At 39.3% G+C, this 24,964-nt stretch overlaps 1 protein-coding gene across 1 annotated transcript in view; it reads right to left on the bottom strand.

Annotated features, from left to right (window-relative positions):
* The window catches only part of LOC115017711 (paired box protein Pax-7-like), a 59,618-nt gene extending 40,844 nt beyond the window's left edge, over positions 1 to 18,774 (bottom strand). The window contains 4 exon segments of the mRNA XM_029446395.1: positions 16,844 to 16,972; positions 17,268 to 17,412; positions 17,555 to 17,790; positions 18,682 to 18,774. Of these exon segments, the coding sequence (XP_029302255.1) occupies positions 16,844 to 16,972; positions 17,268 to 17,412; positions 17,555 to 17,790; positions 18,682 to 18,766 (595 nt within the window). The 5' untranslated portion in view covers positions 18,767 to 18,774.
* Between the last annotated feature and the right edge of the window lie 6,190 nt (positions 18,775 to 24,964).

The raw sequence follows: 24,964 nt of genomic DNA, 5'->3' as shown, positions 1-24,964 counted from the left end.
TATATGCTCTGAAGAGCTGGGTCATTTTCAAAATCATATTAGTTCCAGTATAATTACTCTCAGGATCTGCTTTCAGTCTGGCTCCATAGACGCTGACCAGTCAAACAAACATTGGCTCAACAACTCATACATATATTAGAGCAAAACCATTTTTTTGCAAAATGGCATGTTGATGCTGCACAACAGCGTACACAGCTGTTGTGTTTGTGTATGTGAGAGATGAAAGAAGGGTGCTGTCACTGATAATGATCTCTTTCTCTGCTATCTGCTCAGCCTGAGGGCAGCATTTAATCCACCTGCCTGCTCTGCTCACTGCCTACACTCTACATTGTCACACCATCACTAGCTGCACACACCTTCCTTCAACATGACAGACTGTCAAGTGAAGTCAGTTTTATTATTATCACCCAGAATCACTAACATCACACACCAAATATTTAGTTTAAAAACGTTGTTGGTGTAAATTCAAATGATTAAAATCTGTATCAAAGTAAATACTGTGGAACTGGTTCTGGTGGTAAAGCATTCTCCAACACAGGAACACTTCAGCATTTGTGAGTGTTTGCTCATTACAAAGATGGAGCAGGACAAGTTAAGCCTTGCTTTGCACAAAGAATGGAAGCAGCAATCCTCTCTCCTTGTGGTTGTGACAAGTTCACCCCCCCCCCTCTCCCCCAACTATAAAATAGCTTTTAGTTCATTCAACACTTCATTTCATTGGCAGCATTTCTTGGGTTGAAATGTAATTGCCGCCTGGATTTTGTTCACTGGCATATTTTTTCGAGTCCAGTTTTATATTCCAACATTCCAACATATTTACCATCCATAACACAGACCGAGTAAACAGAGAGGGTACAGACTCCCAGCAGCAGGACGACATCACAATGTCAACTCTGGGGCTCTTGCTCCACCTCAGGCTGCAGGTGTGTGAGATGATGGGGACCCCGTGACTTCGAGAGGTGCTGGCTGTGGCTCCTTCTGCTGTCTAGTCTGGGTTGCGAAGGCTCTTTGGACGCCTCTTTCTGGTCAGCTGCCTCAGTGACAAAGTGAGCTCACATTAAACAACGGAGGCCCGGGAGCCTCCCAATGCCTTTCAGGGCCAATAGTGGCAGCACCTCAGGGGGCTGCTGGCCATGAAAGACCCCGGACAGCCCTGCTGCACTCTACAGGACTTCAGTAAACACTTCCAAACTGAGTCACTAAAGTTGAGCAGTCGAGCAAAGTGCCGCCTGCATATTTAGGAGTTAAAGAGGTCAAATGGTGCTGAGGCATGAAATGGAACAGATAGATGGGGGAGGTGGTTGGATCATAAACCAGATTTATTCTATTTAGGTATTGTTTTTAAAATATTATAGTTTCACATTCCTGAGCAACAGCATTCATCAGCAAGGTTCAAATACAGCGTCTCAGTGTAATGGTACCTTTATGTGTTTATTACAATACATTTACTGTGTGCCTGCCACTGCAAATCAAACGTTTAAGTTCATGTATGTCACCTTTTGAAAGGGGAGTTAAATAACATTTCCTACATAATTCTACTAAATGTTTTCTTTGGATAAACAGTTCTCAGTTGTTCCTTGAGGTTTTGATTCAATAAATATGTATATTTGTTACACAGCTTACAGTAATATCAGCTACAGGTTCATTGAATCTTTGCTGCAATGGCATATTTTCATTTGACTTGCAGATTTTTATGGCTGTACCAACAATACAGAGCCTTGAATTGAAGGTCTGAACATTCCTCTAATTGAGGCCAAAGCCAAAGTTTTAAAATGTATTCAAAGAAAACAAAAGAAAGTAAAATAAAATCTGCCAGTTGGCACCAGGAGCCGCTCCGTCAACAATAGCCTCGAATTCAAGCCCAAGTGAGCAAAACTGAATTGAAGCCGAGACCAGCGCTGCGACACCATCGCTGCCTCTGCACACGCTCCCATTCACACAGTTCAGCATTGTTCCTGCCTTTGTTCCAGTACAGCTCCAACATAATGGTATTTAGTCACAACAAATCCAGCAAAAGTGTATAGTAAGCAGCAGGAGTGGAGCGTGTGCAACGTAGGCAGTTTTACAATGATGAGTAAAATATTTGCCAAAAGATTTAGGAAGTCTCTAGCATACTCTCTGTGCTGAAAAAAAATAGTGGAAAAATCCCAACTTCTGTTGTTTCACTATGAAAATATTGACTTCAGCCACAAACATATGGTCTCACAGAAAGCTGCAGGATCTGTGCGAGGCGAGCTGCGTGCTCTTAGTAAACGCTACACAGAACTGGCACTGAACTCAATCTACCCCACACAAAGATGCTGGCTTTATCAGGGCATTATTTCTTAGCAAACTGCTATTAATGCAAAGTATTTATCTTCTTTCCTCCGCAGGCACTGGCATGCATGTGTCTTTATTTAGTAGATAAAAAAATAGCCATATACTAAAATTGCCGACTGTCAATATAAACACTGATAAAGATTAGAGCTGGGAGCAAATATAATAATAAGAGGCACTCTTAAGATATATTCGACACAGCAAAGCCCTCAGTGGACAGCTGCAGGCTTAAAGAAAGCAATTGCAGAAAGTTTTAAAGAGCAATAGAATAATCTTATTTTGGAAGAAAGTAGATTAACAATCAGAGCAGCGCAAAGAAAATGAAGTGATTTGTTGAATCTCTTCACAGACTCTGGTTAAAAGGTTTATAAATACATTTGTAAGAGATGGATGGATAGGTGAGCTTTCTGTCTGCTTCTTGTTACTCCATCCCTATGCTCATGTCACTCTCAGGCCTCTAATATTCAGTATGTGTAACACACACAGTGCATTATGTGGTCATAAACCAGTCATCTGTGTAAAAGCATTAACAGTGTACTGTACATTCCAGGTGCTATTTCAAATTATTCTAATTCACAGTAAAAGCTGTCAATTGATAGTTGCAGCAATAAAACACGTTACATTTTACAGAAGGTTTTGTTTCATTAGGGTTGTGATTGGTTAACAACAATGCTAGTTTGAATTGGACCAATGTGTGTTACAGTTTAAGATATCCAATACTTGAGTACTTTACCTTGTCATGTTATACTTTATGGACCATTAGAGCATATCAAGAACAAAAGCATTATAGTAGTTGTAGTGTTTGATGTGAGAACGTTTTAAAGGACAGTCTGAGGCTTTCAGCTCTCAGCACATTGGTTCCTACAGAAGATGTTTATCTATAACCTCTTAAACCCTAACACCTAAAAGACTTCCTCAAAGTAACTCAGGAATAGCAACCATGAAGCTGCTAATGTTTGTCATCTTTTGAAAGGTGCCTGGCAAGGCAATATCACCATTACAACCAACGGAATATCTTCTACTACTCATACTGACTATACATTTGATGAAAATATACTAAAACACATCCTTTATGATACCATTTATAGAGATGTACTCAGGGGGTCTCCTTGTTTTGACTGTTATATTTGGGGGGTTTAAATAAAAAACACTATTTATATCCATATAACCATTTTACAAATAACATACATTTACTAAAGACATTGAAATAGTAATAAACACAATGAATATTGATCAATATTCACACATGACTGAAGAGCTACAAAGGCAGGTACATGTATAATGCCAGGCCGCCCGGTGCTGTCTGAGCTATGCACAGATGTGTTTAAACTGGGGGATTGTATTGTGTAAACCTCAGTGCTGTCACTGTGTTCATGCAGCCACCAGATGGCCACGAACAGCCAGAGCTGTCCAGAGATCCTCACTCTGGCGGGACTAAAATGGCTGCTGACTCCCTGAGGCTAACTCTGACTTCCTGTTAGCCACAATTTGACTGTAGATCCGTAAGTAACTCAAATCTGCCATTTTAGAGAGAAAAAACATACGTCTTGGTGAAATATTTTGCCAAGGACGTAGATTTATGCCATTGTGAAGTTGTTCTCTTTGTTTGCCCGTTCATCTTGGACGCTGTGAGTTTCGAGTCATAATGCGTTTAGCTGCTTTAGCCAGCTTGGAATTTAACGTTTCCAGCAATACCAAACATGTTATTGAAGACAGACGAGAAAACTATCGGATCCTTTGAACACAACTTGCTCTTATATTCACAAAGATTATATTTGTACGACTTTATTATTAAAAATACTTCATAATAAGACATACAGTAGGTTTACGGATTCTGAAAGATCCCATGTTTTCAAAACAGTATAACTTGCATATCTTGTATAAATAAAGCATCTTCCATCTCAATCACAGAACATGAATCATGGACCTGGTACTGGGCCTGTGGGGCTCACAACACCTCACAAATATAAAGTTTCACTTCTAAAACAAATATCAAGGTAATTTCCTAAAACATACTTGAAAGTTAGTCAAACAGGAGGAAATCATTCATTTGTTGGGAACTATTTTCAGCGGTGGAACTACTGTGCATTTGGTAGCATTTGGTATGTGCTGTACTATGAATTTAATCGGGTAAAAAACATACACGGCATTAGTCTCCTTGTAGCACTCGTACAAACTACGTTGTGGGTCTGACAACAGTGTATTTTAGCAACATGTGAGGTATGTTGATTGAACGGTGCATTGAAGAGTGGGGTTGGGGGAGTATGTAGGTGTAGTAGAGCAGAGTATGCTTAAATCAGCTCCGTAGTTTCCAGTGTAAGACAAACTCTGCTCTTTGAAGCTGAGTTCTCCCTTTTGCAACTGGCTGCCCCAAAATGGTTGCATTCAGAACTGGCCTTCACTCTCACAGTTGGTGGACAAGCACATTTTTGATTTGCAGCACTCTAAGGACATGGTTATTGTTTTTGTGTATGAGAGCAAAATAACACAAAGAAGGCAGTGAGAAATATTTCAAGGATGGCTAAGGGCTGTTTCCCATCCACCATTTGGGGAATAAGACCATGCTGCCATTTTCCTCATTCCAAAATACAAACAGAGAGTACAACAGGAAGTCAAACCCTGTTCTGACCAATCAGGAGCCCTGCTGCAGGACACATGTGGAATGGGAAATGCTTTGGGCCAGAATCAACATGTTTATGGAAGTTGCCCTGGGGTTCAGTGCAAATTATAGTCATGGTTAAAACCTTCCCCAATAATACCACACTGAATAGGTGCACTACTGTATACAACTCAGGGATGGCTTCCAAGATCGTGGAGAAGTACAAGACAGCCTCTTACGACCTGCGGAGAGGGGTGAAGGAGGCTAAGAGGTGATATGGGGACAAGGTGGAGGGCCAATTCCAGCAGTCGGACGCCAGAGGCATGTGGCAAGGACTAAGGACAATAACGCACTACAAAAGGGAAACCCCACGGACAGTGAGCGCTGGCGCCTCTCTGGCAGACAAACTCAATTACATTAATGTTTTGAGGCTAACAATGCTAGTGCTAGCCTACTGGCCCCAGACAGAGAGGAGAGTGAAATCAGAGTTTCGGAGCATTTCAAGACGGAAAAACACCCAGATGGCAGCTGTGGTGTCTGGACAATTGCCTATCACTAAATGTCAGTGAAACCAAGTAGATGATTGAGGACTTTAAGAACACAAGAGGAACTACACCCCCCTACACCCCCCTTCACTTCACCGAGGACCTCACATGGTCTGTCCACATAAACATCCTGGTCATAAAGGCACAGCAGCACCTTTATCACCTCTGACGCCAGCAGAATTTCAGAATACCCCCACAGACTTTTAAGACATTTTAAAGCTGCAGAGGTTTAAAACCTGGAGAGTATATGTTGTCAGGGATCACCACCTGGCAGGCAGAGAGTGGTATGGTCAGCCAACTTACTACAGGGGACATACAAGACATTTACACTAGCAATACAAATTCATATTGATTTGAGTTCACACAGTTCTAGAAAGAGCAACAGCTTTGACGTAAACTAATCTTTAAACTGACACTTGTTAACCTTATTTCTGCACTCTCATCTTATTTCAGTGTTTCATCTTCAGGTAATGCTTCATTTACTTCAGTATCTTCCATACAAACAACTAACAGAAGCTCCAAAGACTCACCATGTTAGGACACGTGTGTGAGCATGTATGTGTAGCCTTTCCCAGAGTTCATCTGTTTTCTTATTGATTCATTTTGTCTCTCCTCAACATTCTTTTTTATGAAATGAATTGAAAGCAGTTAAACATTAGGAAACATGCTACACTTCAGTTCGGAAAAGAGCAACGACTACAGACATAATAGTATGCTGTCGGCTTATTTCCCTAATGGTATGAAGACACCCGCTGTTTGGAGTGGCTGTAGTAGGCACAAGGTTTTACTTCCACCAAAACAGAAGTAAAAATGTGCAGTGAGTGGACCACAGCAAACCCTGCCACTGCAGATGTACATTCATTCAAAGCAGGAGCATTTGAAACGCCGTTCAGCTCGGCAGCACCGAGGAGAAGCTTTCCTTTCAGCGTTTTGCTGTTGTCTAGCTCAATCGTGTCACTTTGAGGGAGTCTATTCAGAGGTATTCATGCGTCTGCGTTCAGGCCACAATGGCCGCCACTTTATAAACTGTCAGCCTGCTTGCCACAAGCCTTTGGTTCATATTGTTTTCCTTTCTTTAATAAACTTGGAGGAGTTCATCAACTCTTTCAATGCCAAATGCAGGCACTAAATAATAGACGGGCCTCCTAGTCTATTTTAGGTTGTTTTTTTTCTCCTATTTTTCTTGTTAGCAACTGGTTGTGTATCAGCAGTACAGGCATGAAAGCAGACTTACATGTTGTTTTGTCGCCACATGCTCAACATCTATGGCACTCTGAACAGGGCTAAACATGCTACACTATGCTGACTTTAAGGCCAACGTGGGGATGGGTAAATTCTTCATACCAAGTCTTATATTTTCAAACGTAAATCTCTCAATACTTCCTGCTACAATCAGGCTGTATCTCAACCATTACTATCATCACCATCCCTGAGGAGAGTAATGACTTAATTCCAGAGACACATCATTTTGATACTCTCACCATTAATATTACACAACATGTGTTCACCTGCACATTTTGGAGAAAATCACATTAATCAGTTTTGATAAATGACATGAATTTGAAGGGGTTTAGATAATTAAGAATACATTGAAAATCAACACATTATTTGTAAACCGATCATGTTGTTTTAAAGGAGTACTTTAGTAAAAAAGTGGATTGTATTTAGAAATGTACTGCTGTTTTAATATCTCAAACATACAACTGTACATAATGTTGAAGTATATTGTCACCATAGACCAGGGGTGTCAAACATGCGGCCCACGGGCCAAAGCAGGCCCGCCAGAGGGTCCAATCCGGCCCGCGGGATGACTTTGCAAAGTGTAAAAAGTTGTTTTGATCATAAAGTTAAATACTGTTCCAGATACCTGTGACAAAATGTTGTGTGCCTTTGTAGATACACTGTGATCTATAAATTGTAATTAAAAACTGAGGCATAATATTGTTGAAATTGCACCTTTTTTCTTAAGAATGTTCAGGTTGTTCATATGTTTTGTAAAAAGATAGTTAATTAAATATGAACATTTTCGGAATGTACTTGTACTTTCTTGCACTAAAACGAAGGGAAACATTTGGAGTTGTTGTTATTTATAGATTATTGTGCTATGATTTTACTGGTCCGGCCTACTTGCATGTGGCCCCTGAACTAAAATGAGTTTGACACCCCTGCCATAGACTGTAGACAACTATTAGACGTAGCCACCGCTTGGCATTTTGGCTGTCGCCATCTTGGTTGGAACCACAAGACGGTTGAGCTGAGTACAACTGAATGCTAAACAAGACACAATTAATGCTGGACGAGCGCCAGAAAACAAATCTGACTTCATTTTGCAACCAGTGGAGTCGCCCCCTGCTGGAGACAAAGGATGCAGGTTTATTGAACTTCAATGGCTTCACTTTTCCGTTTGATTGTCACGCAATTTCCATTTCACTGAGAGATCCTGTAGTCTGTTTCTGGACTTATCATTAAGATTTATATCAGATTCAAGTGCACAAGTCCACACAAGTGCAATGTGGATTGTTTGGTTCAGTAAATCCAAAGCGCATATACAGTCATTATAATTGACTGTGGTCAATTAGACAAGTATATTTACTTTATTTAACTACACTGGGGATATCAGAATGCCGTGCGGTCTCTAACAAGGATCACGAAGGATTACTAAAGACTATTTCTGAGTTGTACATGTTGAGTGTTGTCCCATAATGCAATGTTCAACAGAAACTTTGGAGCTGCTCCCAACTGGAAAGGCTGTGGACTGTGGTGTGATGGCTAAGATTAAGAATAATCCTGAATATGATGATTGATGCAAAAAAACCTGTTAAATCAGTCTTTTTCACTGATTTGCAACATTCCTTATAATGGCCTAATACAATCAGAAATACAAATGTGATAGATTATAACCATCATAATACATTGTAAATTGATAGTTAATTAAACTTTATGTATAATATATATATTTTTTTAATTCTATAGTTTCTGTTATTTTATTATTAGTTTGTGTTATATGAAATAATTTATTTATAAAATAAATATTGTATCATAGCTGATAAGAGACGATAACAAGAGTTTCATGTAGCACACATTATAACATTTTATATATTAAGTACTTCATTAATTATTACCAAACGATTTAAAAGCTTTAAGAAATGGTTTGTAACATCTACAGACGTGACAGATGGATGGACAAGAAAACAATCATTACCCATCGACAGAGTATTTACTCTCTGTATTAATAATGTTTGTAGATGCTTCACGAAAGTATTTATTTAACAAGGTATTATAATCCTCCGTTTATAATAGCATCAAAATAATGTTTGTAGATGTTTTACAAATCATTAGCAAATACTTAATATAGTAAATATAATGTTAAAATAACTTAAATTATAGAATTTCTAATATGATCAAACATTATTAATTATCATTCCATTGTTTGCTAACAGTTAAATAACTATTACCTAAAGTTTAAATTACTCTTCATTTACCATTTATTATTGATGATTGTATTAAAGTGTTACCGACAGTATAGCGCATTATTGTTTATTTTGCTGCTCTCAAAGACTGTATTACACATTATTATTATTGTTATTATATAATAGTATTATTATTGTTGTTATTATTATAAACTGGTATTCAGATGGGTAATTTAATATAATAATTGGATAAGGGCTCACTGCTTGAGGAGTATGAATATGATGTGCTTCGAACTTCAGTCACCAGACCTCCACCTCACTGAACACGTCATGTTTTGCAGTAACATGTGAGACGGTGCTCTCCACCACCATTGTCAACACACCAAACGACAGAATATGTTTAGTTTCACACACTTAAAGAAGCTGGTGGTGGAACGACACCTCACACACTGCATGTTGGCTTTTACCTTCATTTGTCACCTGTCTGTTCATCAAGATATTTGTTCACAATATTCATTCATAATACTGCCGAGGTCTAATTGAACATGCATTCTCATAATTCCAAACATAAAAGACAATACAGTAAAATACAAATGTCTCACTAAGCCAAGGTAGGTCCTGTCCAGAGCGCCGGATCTGTTTCCACAAGGCTGCAGAGTGAACAACGCTCAGCCCCCATTGTGAGAGTGTGTTAAATATGTGGCTCCAATCATTTTAATGCAGTGGCGGAGAAATGGCCATTAATCCACTTTCATACCTTTCAGTAGCGTGAACATTTACTCTACCCCAAAAAATTGCTGGGCCTTTATGCCACAGTAATCTCTGTATATTTAAGGTCATTTTCTATCCAATTACACTGGATGGTTGCATTTGGTGAATGTGATTTCCTTCATGGATTGATGGAGAAATCAATGAATAAGCCTTCTAATAAGCACAAGCCCTCTGGATGGGACATTCAAACAGGATTTCAGAGATGCATTTAGTCACTCGGTAAAACAAGTCCTTCAACCATTCTCCCAACAGCCGATCTTTACGTTTACCGATGATGTGAAGAGTCAGTTAGCTTTATTTACACTCTGTCTCTATGATCAGATTCAGCCCATTCTTTAAAATATTAAATGGGAAAAGCAGTTTCCGATATTTTTCAAGGACCAAAGGCTATATTGGGCTGTCCTGTTGAAAAGCAGGAGGCAGCATAATCAACATGTAATCTACTGTCAATGTTAACAATGTGCAGATCATCTTATTATATTATTATATATTATTTGAGCCACATATGTGTGTGTTTGATCCTGCAGCTCGCAGTGACAAAGACACCTCCATGTTTTGCTGGACAGCCAAATGTCTTCCTACTAAATCCTGACATACTGGCAGCTAACAGAGCAATCAGGCATGTTGACCTCTTCAACCCTTCATTTCCCCCTTGATACTTTTCTTGCATTTCTTTTTAATAAGAAAATGAAATATGAAAACCCCAGGATGTGTTTTGTGACTGGTTCTGTGTGTGAACAAACCGTGAGCACTAAATAAGTTTGTTAAAAAAAATTTTTTTGAATAATGTACATAATAACAATGTAACATTTTTACTTATAACGTATAATATATATATATTATGTAGAATAACAGCATGCGTGACACACATTGTAAATCCAACTGGAGCTGCACCGCTGCACGACCGGACCTCTGGGGGGTTTACCTCGAGACTCACCGAGGGCTCAGTTACAGACCAACCAAAGTGTCAACGTTTTATTAATTAGTTGTTGCCATATTGTTTGTGCCATGTTTTGTGATTCCTCTGTTTGCCATTGTCGTGTGTATATCCTTTGCAAATTGTCTGCTAATGGGATGCCCGAGGCTTCTGACTGCCCTCCACCCCGTTTTGACTGTTTTCTCTTTGTGCACTGCTCCTCTTTTGTTGGCTGATCAGCTTCCCATTGGGTCACCAGAGAAGATTCTTGGCATTTGTTGGCTACATGAAAGGAGGATTAAGGGATGGCTACTGAACACTCCATGGCAAAGAAGTAGGCTGCTATTGTCCTATTCAAAGCCCCCTCCCAGTTCAGCAGCTCCCCTTTATATATATTGGTTTACTCAAAGACATCCCTAAGAGGACCAAAGTGCTGCGAGAAATAAAAGAAAATCAACAAGTAGGTCAGCCCCGACAGAAATGCTAATGGCTGTTGGAAAAGAGAAGAATCTGTACAATTAGCTGTTTCTAATTACGACAATGTAGTAAACTTTAAAACGATTGTGTTATTATTACTATCATTGTTATTATTGTTATTATTGTTATTATTGTTATTATTGTTATTATTGTTATTATTGTTATTATTATTATTTGTGACCTTCCTTTTTATTGTATTATTACTATTATTATTATTATTATTATTATTATTATTATTATTATTATTATTATTATTATTATTATTATTATTATTATTATTATCATCATCATTTAATATGTGACATTTCTGGAAACCACATGAGCTGCTAGAGTTGAGAATAAATTCAGTATCCTCATTAATCATCTTTCAGCACAATCAGATTATGATATGACCGTAGCATGTTATTAATGAGTTTCTGATTATTGATTCAATTAATGATTCAGAGCAAGCTGTGAGGAACTAAATGAGTGACTGAGATTTTTGTTTTACTGCATATGTTGTTTGGTCTTATGTTATAATCATCATCAGATTGATTATTTGATATGTGACTTTGCATTATCTTGCCAAATTGTGATACATCTGGATATTATTAGGAATCACGGGACATGGGCTGCTGCTCAGCTGGTAGCTAGGGCGACCCATATACAGGCTGAGTCCTCGCCGCAGCCTCTCCCCGTTCAGGATCTGAAGCTATACTATCATAAAGGCAGAACAGCCCAGAAGATAATCATGGTACACATATTTAATGTGTGTACATTTAGCAAATATATTTCACATGAAATGTACACAAACACATGTGATAATTCACAATTATGATTCATAATAATGGTGGTTCCCATGTGAAGTCATGAATTTCTGGTTTTTAAATGTGATGTCTTACATTTCATGTGAAATAGCTAAAAATGTGACACATGTGAAAGTGTTGTGCTGGATACATATGTAGAATATCTTTCCCATGTGAAACTTACACATGTGCATTGTTATATGTTTAAGCAGCTGAAACCTCTTTTACATTAATTGACTCATTCAGTTATTACCTTATTAATTGTGTCCTTATGCAATTGCTGATGTAATGTTAAAATTCAGTCTGTTACACATATAACCACATAAAGTGTTCTACCTCACATGTTCCAGGGCTGCTACTCCGTCTTTATTTCCAACTTTTCTCAATTCCGCTCCTTTATCCTGTTCCTCTGTGCTGCCACAGTGACCCAGTTTCCCCGTGGGGATCAGAGTGTGATCTTCTAATGCTGCCCCTGCCAGCTTCCTGATCCAAATATTCACCCCTTTATTTTACAGAAGGAGAGGGAGACATCCTGAAGTGATGAAATATTCAAAACAATCATCTGGCCCTCCGGCTGGATTTTGTTACGCGTACTTCAGGCGCCCTGGAAGCTCACCTGGCAGAGCGGCGTCCCCTGTACTGAGTCCTCACTGCAGTGTGAAAATATTGACTCATTAGTTGTTTAACGTTCTGTCCAAATGCTAAATGATTTCCCTCCAATATTCCAGGAAGAGAATCTGTTCCTCTGAACAGAAACAAAGTGATGGTGTTGGGGGGGCACAGAGGCCCAGACAGGTCCTGCCTCATGCGGCAAATGGGATTTAATTAATAGACAGGCAAGCCTGAAAGCAGCTAATATGGTAAACTCTCATTTTGTCAGTGCCACCACAAATGTTTCTGATAAGCAAAAGCAGCAGAGGATCAAAGCCTCTAAGCTGCTCACTTTGCTCTGCTCTAGAAGTGTGAAACACAGTGCGTGAATCATGTCCTCAGGTCTGCCTCAGGTCAGCCACCACAGCTGCAGGAACCAGCAACATTAAAGCCTCAGTGTTCAACGATCTCCCTTTCCATATTCCAATGACAGCATGTCTTCGTACATGAACCACCATGCCATGTGTCACTGCTGTTTACACAATATTCCTAGGGGAGTCCAATTTCACATTCATTCCATGTGATAAGGCTGATGCCCCCAAAAGGGAAGACTTCCATTCTTTAAACCCTAAACCTTTATAAAACACTTTCTTCCCCACAGCTACTGGCCTCATCAGCACGGCCCGGGACCCCACTGCCAGACTCTCATCTCCCCCACAGACACCAGGCTTTACACCAACGCTCATCTTTGTCCCTGTATCTCTGTACACTGCAGACCCTTCCTCGTACTCCGAGCTGTCAACCTTTGCATATTCCTCTGACAGTGTCCACTTTCAAAGCAGCGCAGCTCTTCCATTTATATTTGTTCACAATAATTTGTTAGTTTCTTGTACACATTTTTTACATTATTACTAACATTATTTAGGGTTAGAGTAATTTTTAGAATACCTTTTTTCCTCTAATATTTTCTCTTATCTTACGTTTTAATTTTCTCTTACTGTATTTGTGTATGCATCATTATACAAAAGCAAATTCCTTGTATGTGAAAAATGACAAATGCCTACACTAACTGGACATTATATAAGTGATTTGGAAGAGTGCATTGGTTTAGGGTAGTGGGACATTTCTTTGACGAAAGACCTGACTTGAACTGAATTATTATTATTATTATTATTATTATTATTATTATTATTATTATTATTATTATTATTATTATTATTATTATTATTATTATGTGCTCCTGAAGAAGTATTAGATGTAAGAACGGGATCAACCATAACTAGATGAATTAATAATTGCATGTAACCAAACATTCAGTTTATTAACATTTAGAGTTATGATGATTTACATACCATGAGCTGATATGAATTTGTCCTTTCAATATTTCTGGCTGCATCCGGCCATTGTGAGAACTGAAACGAATGATCAGGGCTGATTTATTACTGAATATTGCATCATTGTAATAGAGTACCTTGACTTGTCAGATATATTTTTGATTGGATTAATTTTACCATAGCCTAACACAATACTTTATTGTATTACAATTGCAATACTGTTGATTTCTTTATAAATGTTTCTAAAGATTATGGCTACAGTTAAAAATGTTAAGTAAACACAGATTCCTCGTGTGTACATTAATTATGTGTATAATCATTACCATTCAGTCTGTCCGTCAGTTTAAAGAGAAGCAGCAGAGGCTCAGATTGGAGAAGATGGAATCATTTCTGATTCCATTTTCCTGATTATTATTTCTGCTGCACATGTGCTTCCAGCCCCTGTGACTTGTTTTATATGTCTCTTAAAAATGTGAATGTTTGGTGTGAGGCAGCAGGGGAGAAAGGGGAGGTTAATCCCAGTTTAATACACTGATGCACAGCCCAGGACCGAGGCTGTGATGATTGTGTTATCTCCAGCCAACATTTGGGTCTCCCTCAATTTCAACCCGGCAAAATAGCTGAGAGAAAGTGCAGATGGAGTGGAGTAAGTGCGGATGCCCGGGGAAAAGTGTTATTAATAGCTGCAATAGAACTTCCAACAGCCTGTGCTCTCTGTAAAGCTGCCTCTTGTCACTTCCACTGGATTTGTTTGAAGTGCTCTCTCCATCCTCACTGTCAACCTTTTTTTCTTTCAACCAGGCTTATTCTAAAATTGATACTTTTTCCCCCTACATTAGGTTATGCATATCTTTGTGAAACAGTACATTGACAGCATGCTCCCTAGAAGTGCAGAAGAGTGTGAGTCAGTGGTGGGTAGAGGGGAGCTCATCACAGATTGTATATGTTGTAAAAGCAGAGGTGACTATTCATTACACCTGCCCTATAAATTAAATGTGTTGTCCTACTAGAAATACAAATGTTTACAGTGTATTCTGGAAACTATCATACATAATGTGGTAATCTACTGTATATGATAATTATGTTGTAGCTTTTTATATAGTTTCAACCAAATATGATCAAAATAAGATCTACAGTCATATCTTGTTGCAGAGATATGATGTAAGTGTTATCATTTCTTCTATGGAAACGTCCGTTGTGAAGAGTAGAGCCTGCTATTCAGTAACTGGTTCATTCTAAATATTGAATTATGTAGCTCTTATAATGCATTTTATTGTTTTATTTTCTGTGTATTTGTAAGTCATTTTGTGACTGGTTTTAACGGTTGCATAGAAATTAAGTTGACTCATTTGCAGCTAGTTTACTTTTAACTGTATATTGCATATCGTATGGAAAAACAGAATGTTATCTAATGAAAAATAAAAAATGTAAATAGTACTCATCCATGTGTCTCAGTCACAGTAGCCCACAGTCGCACCTCTTTCATTCAGTCTAATACTGCTGATCAAATTCACTCTGGCTCTCCCTGAGATTCTGCCAACATGCCACCAAAAACAATCCCATAAAAGCAAATAAAATGAATATTTAAATACAATCTAAAAACACGAGAAGAAACCTTAAAATCTTATGAATTTGCGCCGCAGGCACCACACCTCGAAGTGAGCCGCTGAAAGATGAAAGTGAAAAGAAATAAAAGGCTCAATTTAATCTGCTTTAAAGCCCTCAACAGAATGCATATGCCTGGAACTGTGAGAGTGAGGGCTGATAGGGGATAAATATATTTCTTACCATGCCTTGGAGCTATTACACCCCTCTCCAACACAGACGCCTATTCAACAGACACCGGTTTCATTACTAGCTGTAATAGGCTAAGTCTTCAAATTATTAAATGCCAGGCCCGGATGACAGAAAGACACTAGGCTGATCTTTTGAAGAACATGAAAAGGAGGACAGTTGTTAGCGTTTGAAAAAAATGTCCCCAGTCAAACCAGTGGTCAGGAAACACTGGGAGCTGCAGGCTTTAAGTGTAATTAACAAACGGCCGTTCCTGGCAAAGTGCTCCAAACAAGCCGGACTACAGGACAAACAGCACGGAGGTTATTCTAGAGCAGCCGCTCAACTGTGTGATGAAGTGAGCCAGCATCCACACTTTGTCCCTAGCTATCTCTGACAAAACAAACACATCATATAGCAAGTTCAATTCACGATGTGAAACTTCTCAAATAATTGTCTAAGTATCTCATAGAATATATATATATATATATATATATATATATATATATATATATATATATATATATATATATATATATATATATATATATATATATATATATATATATATAACCTGTAAAATCGACAGGCCAAAATTCCATCTTAATCATTTGGCAAATACTTTTAGATAGTATTTATCATCTATAAGTATTATTTCATATTATTATGTTCTAATATTTATAGAATCCCTTTGGACTATTACCCATCGGATTTGCTGTTTTGCTCCTTAAAAATATTTATTCTGTGCATATTTCATTTAAAAAAAAAAAAAAACGTTTTAAATAGTTGTTACTTTAAAGCTAAATCCATTTTGTATATTTATTTCTCCTGGTGGCATTCAATTGTATGAATTGAATACATCTTTATATTGTCAGGTTATCACATTTGATAAACGTTTCTGTTTTAATTTTCAAACGTTTGGTTTCGCCCGCCGATACAAATCAAAGATTGTTTTCGGGTGAACTTGACGTCCACACACAACCAGCCGCTGTGAGGTCACTAGCCCCCGGTGGGTGTGCGGGGTGTCCCTGTCAGGCCTCCTCTAATTGATTTTGACTGGCACATCGGTCATCTGTCAGCGTTGCTTTCAAGGGAGCGTTTAAGCAGCGCCACGGGAGTCCGATCCACTCCACCGCGCCCCATCATAAATAATGAAGCGGCCCGATGTGTGCTGGGAGATCAGCTTAAAGAAGCAAACCTCGACTCGACAAAACGCCCGTTTAGGCCCAATTTGTAGACAATTCATTGCGTAGACAGTAGTCCAACCTGCAGCTGTCAACACAGTCTGCCCAGACATGCCGGGCTGTGTGTCCTCCTCGGGCCTACCTTTGTCACCGAGGATGCCGTCGATGCTGTGTTTGGTTTTCTTTTCTCCGTCTTCATCCTTTTTATCACACTCGTCCTCATCTTCCTTTTTTCCAAATCGAGCTCGAAGTACACGGCTGATCGAACTCACTGCGAACACAGAGGCAGCTTCAGTATGCTTATAATAATAATACCCTGAAGATAATAATAATAATAATAATAAAAATAAGCACACAGTAATGATGATAATAATAATAATAATAATAATCTAATACTAATAATATACACACATTAATGATGATGATGATGATAATATTAATAATAATAATAATAATAATAATAAGCACACAATAATGATAATAATTATATAATAATTATATAATAATTATATTCATTTGAATCGGAAAATAGCGGAGAATGAGAGATTTAATTAAATGCGGCTTACCAGAGGAGGCCTCACCTGAAGGGACTGTGCTTCTGTCACACACCCCGTCCTTCAGCAGCTTATCCCGGATCTCCCAGCTGAACATGCCGGGGTTGTCCCGCTTGTACTCCTCTATCCGCTTCTCCACGTCCGGCGTGGCTACCTGCTGCAGGTGGGACAGCATGACAGACAGAGGAACAAGAAACAAGGACACAATGTAGGATAATGAGTACAGGCTGCAGAAATGCGCAAACGTGTAAAAAATAAAAATGTAGTATGTAAATGTATTATTATCCGGTTCTTCACACCCTGGGCTTGCTGCCTCCTATCGCTCCGGGCCGGATGGACCCGGTCTCCTGGTAGCGGCAAAGGATCTTGGAGACACAGCCGTGAGAGACCCGCAGCTGTCGGGAGATGACGCAGGGCCGGATCCCATGGTGTGCCATCTCCACTATCTTGTGGCGGATGTGGTTGGGCAGTGGCCGGCCGTTAATGAAGACCCCGCCAAGCTGGTTGACCCGTCCCTGGCCCAGAGGAGTGGACACTGTAGGCCACACAAAGTCACAGATGGAGCGTTCTTACTCTAACATTTAATCATGAAAGACAGTCAAAGGAAAAGTTGCGTTTCCTGTAGTCTACGTTTCCTAATTCAAATTAAATGTAGGCCTAAACATATTCAAAGGACCTCCTATTAATCTATCAGGTATTCAACAGTTCACGTCTGAATTGTAGCAACAAATTAACATTTTCGTTAAGAGATTGCCATTAACGGAGGCCACTTCACAGTTCCATCCGACCCCTTTTGTTGTCTTCATTATTCACCATTGCTTTCCTAATATTGGAGGAATCCTCTATTGTTTTCTATTTCATAGATTTGATTTCCAGGTGTAGAAACGCACATGTCTTGTTCACAGACTCTGTCTAGGTTTCTGTCAACACTTTAAATGTGTTGACAAAATAGTCCCTGGGTGATAATTAGCCTAAATGAAGTGCAGCCGAGGACCTTTAATATTTAACCTAGCAAGCTAAAAATATTACCATTTCAGTGAGATTACACAGACATTTTCAATGTGTTTTTTTATGCGAGTTCTTCACGAAAAATAAAAAGTTTAAGTAGCCTACTTAAGTCAAGTCAAGGATACAAGGATCAAGTGTTGTCATTCTGTAACACAGGCGTGCACAACGAAATGCAGATGTAACCCAAGGCATCGATGCTACACAAGAACAACATGGAAACAGAACAACAACAGTAGTGCATTCCTGTAGTGCTTTTTAAATTAATTTGCATCAGGATGTCTTTGCTATTGTAAAGCATTGTCTTTCATGTTTAGCCTTTCAAATTGAGCTCTTAGGTCTTCCGTCTCCTCACAAGATCTACAAGGCCCATCAGGCTGCTGTGGAGCCGTGTCCCCCAGCTGCTCCCACTGAAGCCTACCTTCCAGAGGGAATCCAGTGCGGGGATAGTTCTGTCCGGGAGCCGGGCGCATCATCCGCGGTACCGTTCCTGGCAAAGACGACATTGTATCATTAAAAAAAACACAAAAAGAAAACAAAAGCAAAACAAAAGCAAAAAAGACGGGCACGTTTTAAATGTCCAGTTCAAGTGTAGACTTGTTAGTACACTTGTTTTGAAGGAGGAAATGTCTGACGGATCCAGTGTGGGGCGGAGGAGAAGACGGAGATTAAACAGGTTTATCAGTGTGAAAGCCCCAAAGCAGTCAAGCGAGCAGGACTCGTGGAGCAGGGCGAGGAAATTCGGCGGCAAAGTGCACTAAGGGAGTCCTTACACTTTTAATTTGCTTACAATATAGAAGTGCTCTGTTTCTGACATGAGCTTATTTAACCGGTGTAAAGGCTGGACTACTTTGACGATCTCCCGGACATGTCTGGACCAGGCGGGCTCGTGAGGGGGGACGGGTCGCGAGCACCGATAGGTTCTTGGAGCTTTCTCTTTTTCCAGAGAGAAAAGCTCCAACAAGTTGCAGCAGCCAATGGGAGAGAAGGAATAAAGACACACACATACACACACGAGCTCTATTTTGATGCAATACATGTCTTAATCATTGACTAATTTAAATGTGTAAAGTACCTCAAACACTGTTATTTACTTTCCAGATTAATTAGGCTATACATTATGATGTTAGAAATATTAGTAATATGCTATTCGTTGAGTAGAAAAATCATAACCATCATAACTGCTATCCTTATCATTTATTTAACATATTTTGATATGTTGTGTTTAGTTTGTAAAAGTTGGAATGTTAGTGTTTTCTTCCACTCACTCACTCTCTCTCTCTCTCTCTCTCTCTCTCTCTCTCTCTCTCTCTCTCTCTCTCTCTCTCTCTCTCTCTCTCTCACACACACACACACACACACACACACACACACACACACACACACACACACACACACTCACATACTTTTCAGATTTCATGCTGGAAACTAAAGAATAACTTTCTGATCTGTCATGCCAATAAAGCTTATTTAATTCAAATAAGCTTTATTGGCATGACAGATCAGAAATCCATATTGATGATTAGTAATTAATATACAATACTATTCAAATGTCAACAATCGTATCAAATACAATATAAAAAAGCCATTAAATAATAACATGTTGTAATAATCTAGTTTTAAAGATGTAATCTCGCTCTTTCGCTCTCTCTGTCTCTCTCTCAATTTAGTTAAATTTAAAGGGCTTAGGAAATGATAAACATGAAATTCTACTGATGATAGTAAATGCTATTTGTGGTGTAACATAATGTGTTATTAATGACACTATTGAATAAATCACGATATATTATGTCGATAACCGATTTTGACATCGCCGCTACCGGAAACAGCCTACGCAGTGTTCTGACGTCACAAGTAGAACACAGTTCACCAGTTGAATACACAGACAGCATTGCAGACGTGGCGATGTCGGACTCTGGCTCGGATATTTCGACAGAATCGAGTAACAGTGAGTTGTCAATAGACTCGTTGCATCTTCAAGAAGAGGAGTTTATTGAAGAGGATAGATCATGTGGGCGAGTTTAACGTGGTAAAAAAAATAAAAATAAAAATAATATATATATAATATATATAATTATTTTATTTTATAGGCACCTTTCATGGCACTCAAGGACACCGTACAGAACATAAGGTTAAAAACAAGGAACAATAAATAAATAAAACTTAAAAACAACAATCAGTTAACAAATGGCTCTGGGCCCCATGGTGATCAGGCGGGCAGAGGGAATAATGAGTTGGGAGGCAGAGGAAGATCGGAAAGAGCGAGAGGGAGTGTAGGTGTGAAGGAGTTCAGAGAGGTATAAAGGCACAAGATTGTGAAGGGCCTTGAAGGTGAGGAGCAGAATTTTAAAATCAATGTGGTATTTAACTGGGAGCCAATGGAGTTGTTGGAGAACCGGAGTGATATGATCTATGGAAGGAGTTCTGGTGATGAAACGGGCGGCTGAATTTTGGACCAGTTGAAGTTTACGTAGAGATTTGTGAGGAAGGACAGAGAGGGTGGAGTTGTAATAATCTATATGGGATGTAACAAGGGTGTGGATGACAATGGCGGTGTTGGGTATGAGTGATGGGCAGAGACGATTAATGTTGTGGAGGTGGAAGTAGGCAGTCCGAGGGATGTTGTTTATGTGAGCTTCAAAATATAGGGTGCTGTCGAGAATGACACCCAGGCTCTTTACTTGGGGGGAGGGGGGGACTGTGGCGTTATCAATGGTAAGGGAGAATTTATCAGTTTTGGCCAGAATGTACTTAGAGCCAACTAGAAGAACCTTGGCTTAATCACTGTTAAGTTTGAGAAAGTTGGATGAGAACCAGCATTTGATTTTCAGTAGGCAGTCAGAAAGGGAAGCGGGGGGGGGGGAGAGCAGATGTGGGCATGGTGGAAATGGAATTGGATACCGAATTTCCTGAAGATATGGCCGAGAGGTAGGAGGTAGATGATAAATAGGAGGGGGCACAAGACAGAGCCCTGAGGAACACCAGTGAGGACAGGAAGGGACTGTGATTTGAAGTGTTTGTGTTGAACAAATGGGTACGGCCGGAGAGGTAAGATCTGAACCAGGTGAGGGGTGTGATACCAATGGAAGCTAATCTGTCAAGAAGGATGTGATGTGAGAGGGTGTCGAAGGCTGCAGTCAAGTCAAGGAGGATGAGTATGGATAGGAGCCCAGAGTCAGCAGCCACCAGGAGATTGTTTGTGATTTTGACCATGGCCGTCTCTGTACTGTGTGAGGAGCGGAAACCAGACTGAAATTGTTCGAAAAGATTATTGTTGTTGAGATGAGTGTGGACCTGGGCTGCAATGTTTTTTTCAAGTATCTTGGAGAGAAGGTTAGAGATTGGGCGAAAATTATCCAAATTATTGGGGTCCGCACCTGTTTTGAGGGATGAGGGGACGAGACCAGAGGTAAGGGAGAAATGAATTATGTCGGTAATTAGAGGGGAGAGGGAAGGCAGACATGCTTTAACTAGGTGGGTAGTAAGGGGGTCAAGCTGACAGGTGGATGATTTGGATTTACGGATGAGATTAGAAGTCAGTGACAGTGGGAAGTTCAAAGCTCGATAGTGGAGAAGAGAGGGGAGCATATAGAGTTGAGTGAAGTGATATATAGTTAGAGGAGGCCAGTTGCTGATGAATATTTATGATTTTGGCATTAAAAAACGTCATGAAGGTGTAACATTGAGCAGTGGAGTACAGATGGGGTGCAAGAGAGTCCAGTGGTTTCAGGATGCTGTTGACTGTAGAGAATAGTGTTCTAGTGTTACCTTCACCTGACCTAATTAAGTTGGCATAGTATAATGATTTAGCAGAGCATCCTTATATTGAAGTATGTGGGTGTTATACATGTCCTTATGAACTACAAGGCCAGTTTTAGCAGACGTTCAAGACGACGACCTTTAGCTTTGAGCTGGCGTAGCTCAGGTGTAAACCAGGGGGCAGAGCGGGTGAAAGAGATAGACCGGGTTTTCAGAGGTGCATGCATGTTTAAAAGGTTATGGAGTCCATCGTTGTAATGGGAGACTAGCTCATTGGTGGTGAATAGGCAGTCTTTGCTAGGTAGGTTATTTATTCCATTTGAAAGTGCTGATGTATTGATATTCTTGATATTACGGAATGAGATGGATCTTGACACATTAGCTTTGGGTATTGCTAAGTTGACATTGAAGGTCACAAACTTATGGTCAGAGATAGGCAAGTCAAATGCAGAACAGTTCAGAGGAGTTACACCAGAGCAGCAGATCAGATCAAGTATATGACCTTTGGAGTGTGTGGGAAAGTCAATATATTGCTGTAATCCGAAACTGGCTAGGCATGATGTAAAGTCCTTTGTGAGATTATTGTTGATATCGTCCATGTTAATATTAAAATCACCCAGTACTATAAGGTTAGGGGAGAGAGAAGATAGGGAAGTAAAAAAAGCAGAGAGTTAATTTATAAAGTCGTTATTGGGCTTGGGTGGAAACAGGCGAGCTCGAGACGGGACGGGAGCGAACATGTGGATGATGGTGACGATGATCCTGGATTTGGCGGAGATCCTCTGCGGCTACAGAACACAGACAGGTATATATACATTTGACTATAATTCATAGAACTTCCCAATAAATAGTAAATACATCATAATAAAACGTAACATTATCATCGATCGTAAATAGATAGCAAGGTATCCTATATCGAGTCGATAGCTTGGTTTCCTTGATTTGAACCCGACTAATTGTCCGCAAATTGCTCGATAGCTAAATATTCAATTATTTCCCAACTTAGACACATTGACGTCTGTAAAGCTTGATAACTTGATTCTTTCTCGAAGTTTCTGTGGTTGAGATTCTATCGCTGTGTCTGATGTCAAACGTCATATAATACGAGGCTGTATATAAAGCATTTGCTATTAGCTAACAAACAGACAGGAGGACAGCGTTGCTTTATAAAGTATAGTCTGACTACTGACGAGCGTTACTAGGTAGATTCGACCTCCGTACGACCATAACAGGCATATAAATAGTATGAAATTAAGATGACGTTAATATTGGCCTTTTTTCTGGATATTTCATATTTTGTGCATGTCCTTACCACTATTTCTTTTGTACAATTAGGTATACATGTGAAAACTGTACAATTATGGAAGCAATTGAAGAGCTGCTGCCAAGAAAAGGATGTCATGGAGGAACTCGATGAATATGAGGGACATGGTGCAAACATAACCTGCATAACCGATCACCCAGGATTCCAATCAAATTGTCTGGATGTTTGGGTGTTGCAGACAGCCTACCAAAGGTATTCGAAGAGGGACAGACAACAAGCAGGTGATCAGCCACGTAATGAGTAGGTTACTTGTGTTCACAAATGTGTAGAGCTCAGAAACTTTGATGTATTTATGGGAAGTCGAATGGTCACTCTGGCACAGTCACAGAATAAATAGATAAATAAGCAAATAAGGTTGAAGCAATTACCATTGACATTTATTATCTTGTATTTTACAGAATGTATCGTTATGTGGCATACCGCCAGCTAGGGAGATTCTGCTGGGGAATACTTGGTAAGAACCACAGAATGCCATCATGTGCCATACAAAAGATCTGTGCTACGTTTCCATCTGACAACTACACGTCGTTCAAGTATCCAGCACTTTATTAGAGTCAATAACAAAACACAATGTCAGTTCAGTGATTGAATCTGCTTCTATACAGCACAACATCATCCCTCTTGTTTGGTTCTTCCTACCGACTGCTGAGTGGATCTGGGACTTCGAAAGGTTCCTCATCAACATTGTCTTGGCACAAGCGTAGAGTCTCGGTCAAGAGTTCAGTAACATACTCTGCAAAAAAGATGTTTTATAATCAAGAATTATATATAATATACGTGAAAAAAGATGGTGATGGTGCTCCAGTAAAGGCTCCATATTGGATTTCCAATATAATAATTAATATAGGAAATATAATAATAAATCAATTGACTAAACTTGGTGTAAACTGAATATCTATTGGGATAACAAAGATACCATTTTTACTATATTGAAATTAGTAATTTGGCTTCTACACAGTGCTCAACACTGAATAACTTCTGTCTCGTGCATATGCAAGTCGAGTATTTATATCTACAAAGTCACTTGTGTAAGTGTAGGTAATGACGTTGGCGATCCAGTGCGACAGGCAATGTTTTAAAAGAGCACAGCCCTTCTTAAGACCACTGTAACAGACAAAAAGCGGTTCTGTACACAGTGTGTACATGGTAGCTTCTACATAGGATCTAAGGGCCCGCACCGAGCACAACAGTCTTGACTATTCCTCCCCTTCTCAAACTGTGCAAGTTTGATAGACCAATTAAGATGTCCTCCTTAGGGAGGAACGCTGTAATCCATTTCGGCTACAGAGTGACATCTGAGATCTACCTCCAACATGAATCTTTCACAGACAAGAAATTAGTCTGGTCTTTGGGTATTTTGACCGGGGAAAAAATGGTATAAAGATCCAAAATCCGCAAAAATCCCCTTTGGGGAAAATGTTTTTTGAGTGTTTGAATATTTTTACATGTTTTTGTATGGAAAAGGTAAAAAAGTAAGGATTTTATGGTGACTTTTGTCAGTTCATTCACCTTCATTGTAGAAAATGCAAAGTCTAAGTTGCTGAAAATTGTTACTTAACTATTAACTATACTAATAGTAATAGTCATTACCGCATTACCTCTGGTATAAGCACAATCCCCC

This window comes from Cottoperca gobio, chromosome 2, assembly GCF_900634415.1.
Source record: "Cottoperca gobio chromosome 2, fCotGob3.1, whole genome shotgun sequence".
Lineage (NCBI taxonomy): Eukaryota > Metazoa > Chordata > Actinopteri > Perciformes > Bovichtidae > Cottoperca > Cottoperca gobio.
The sequence above is the reverse complement of the archived record's forward strand: the minus strand, read 5'-3'. Positions and strand labels throughout refer to the sequence as shown.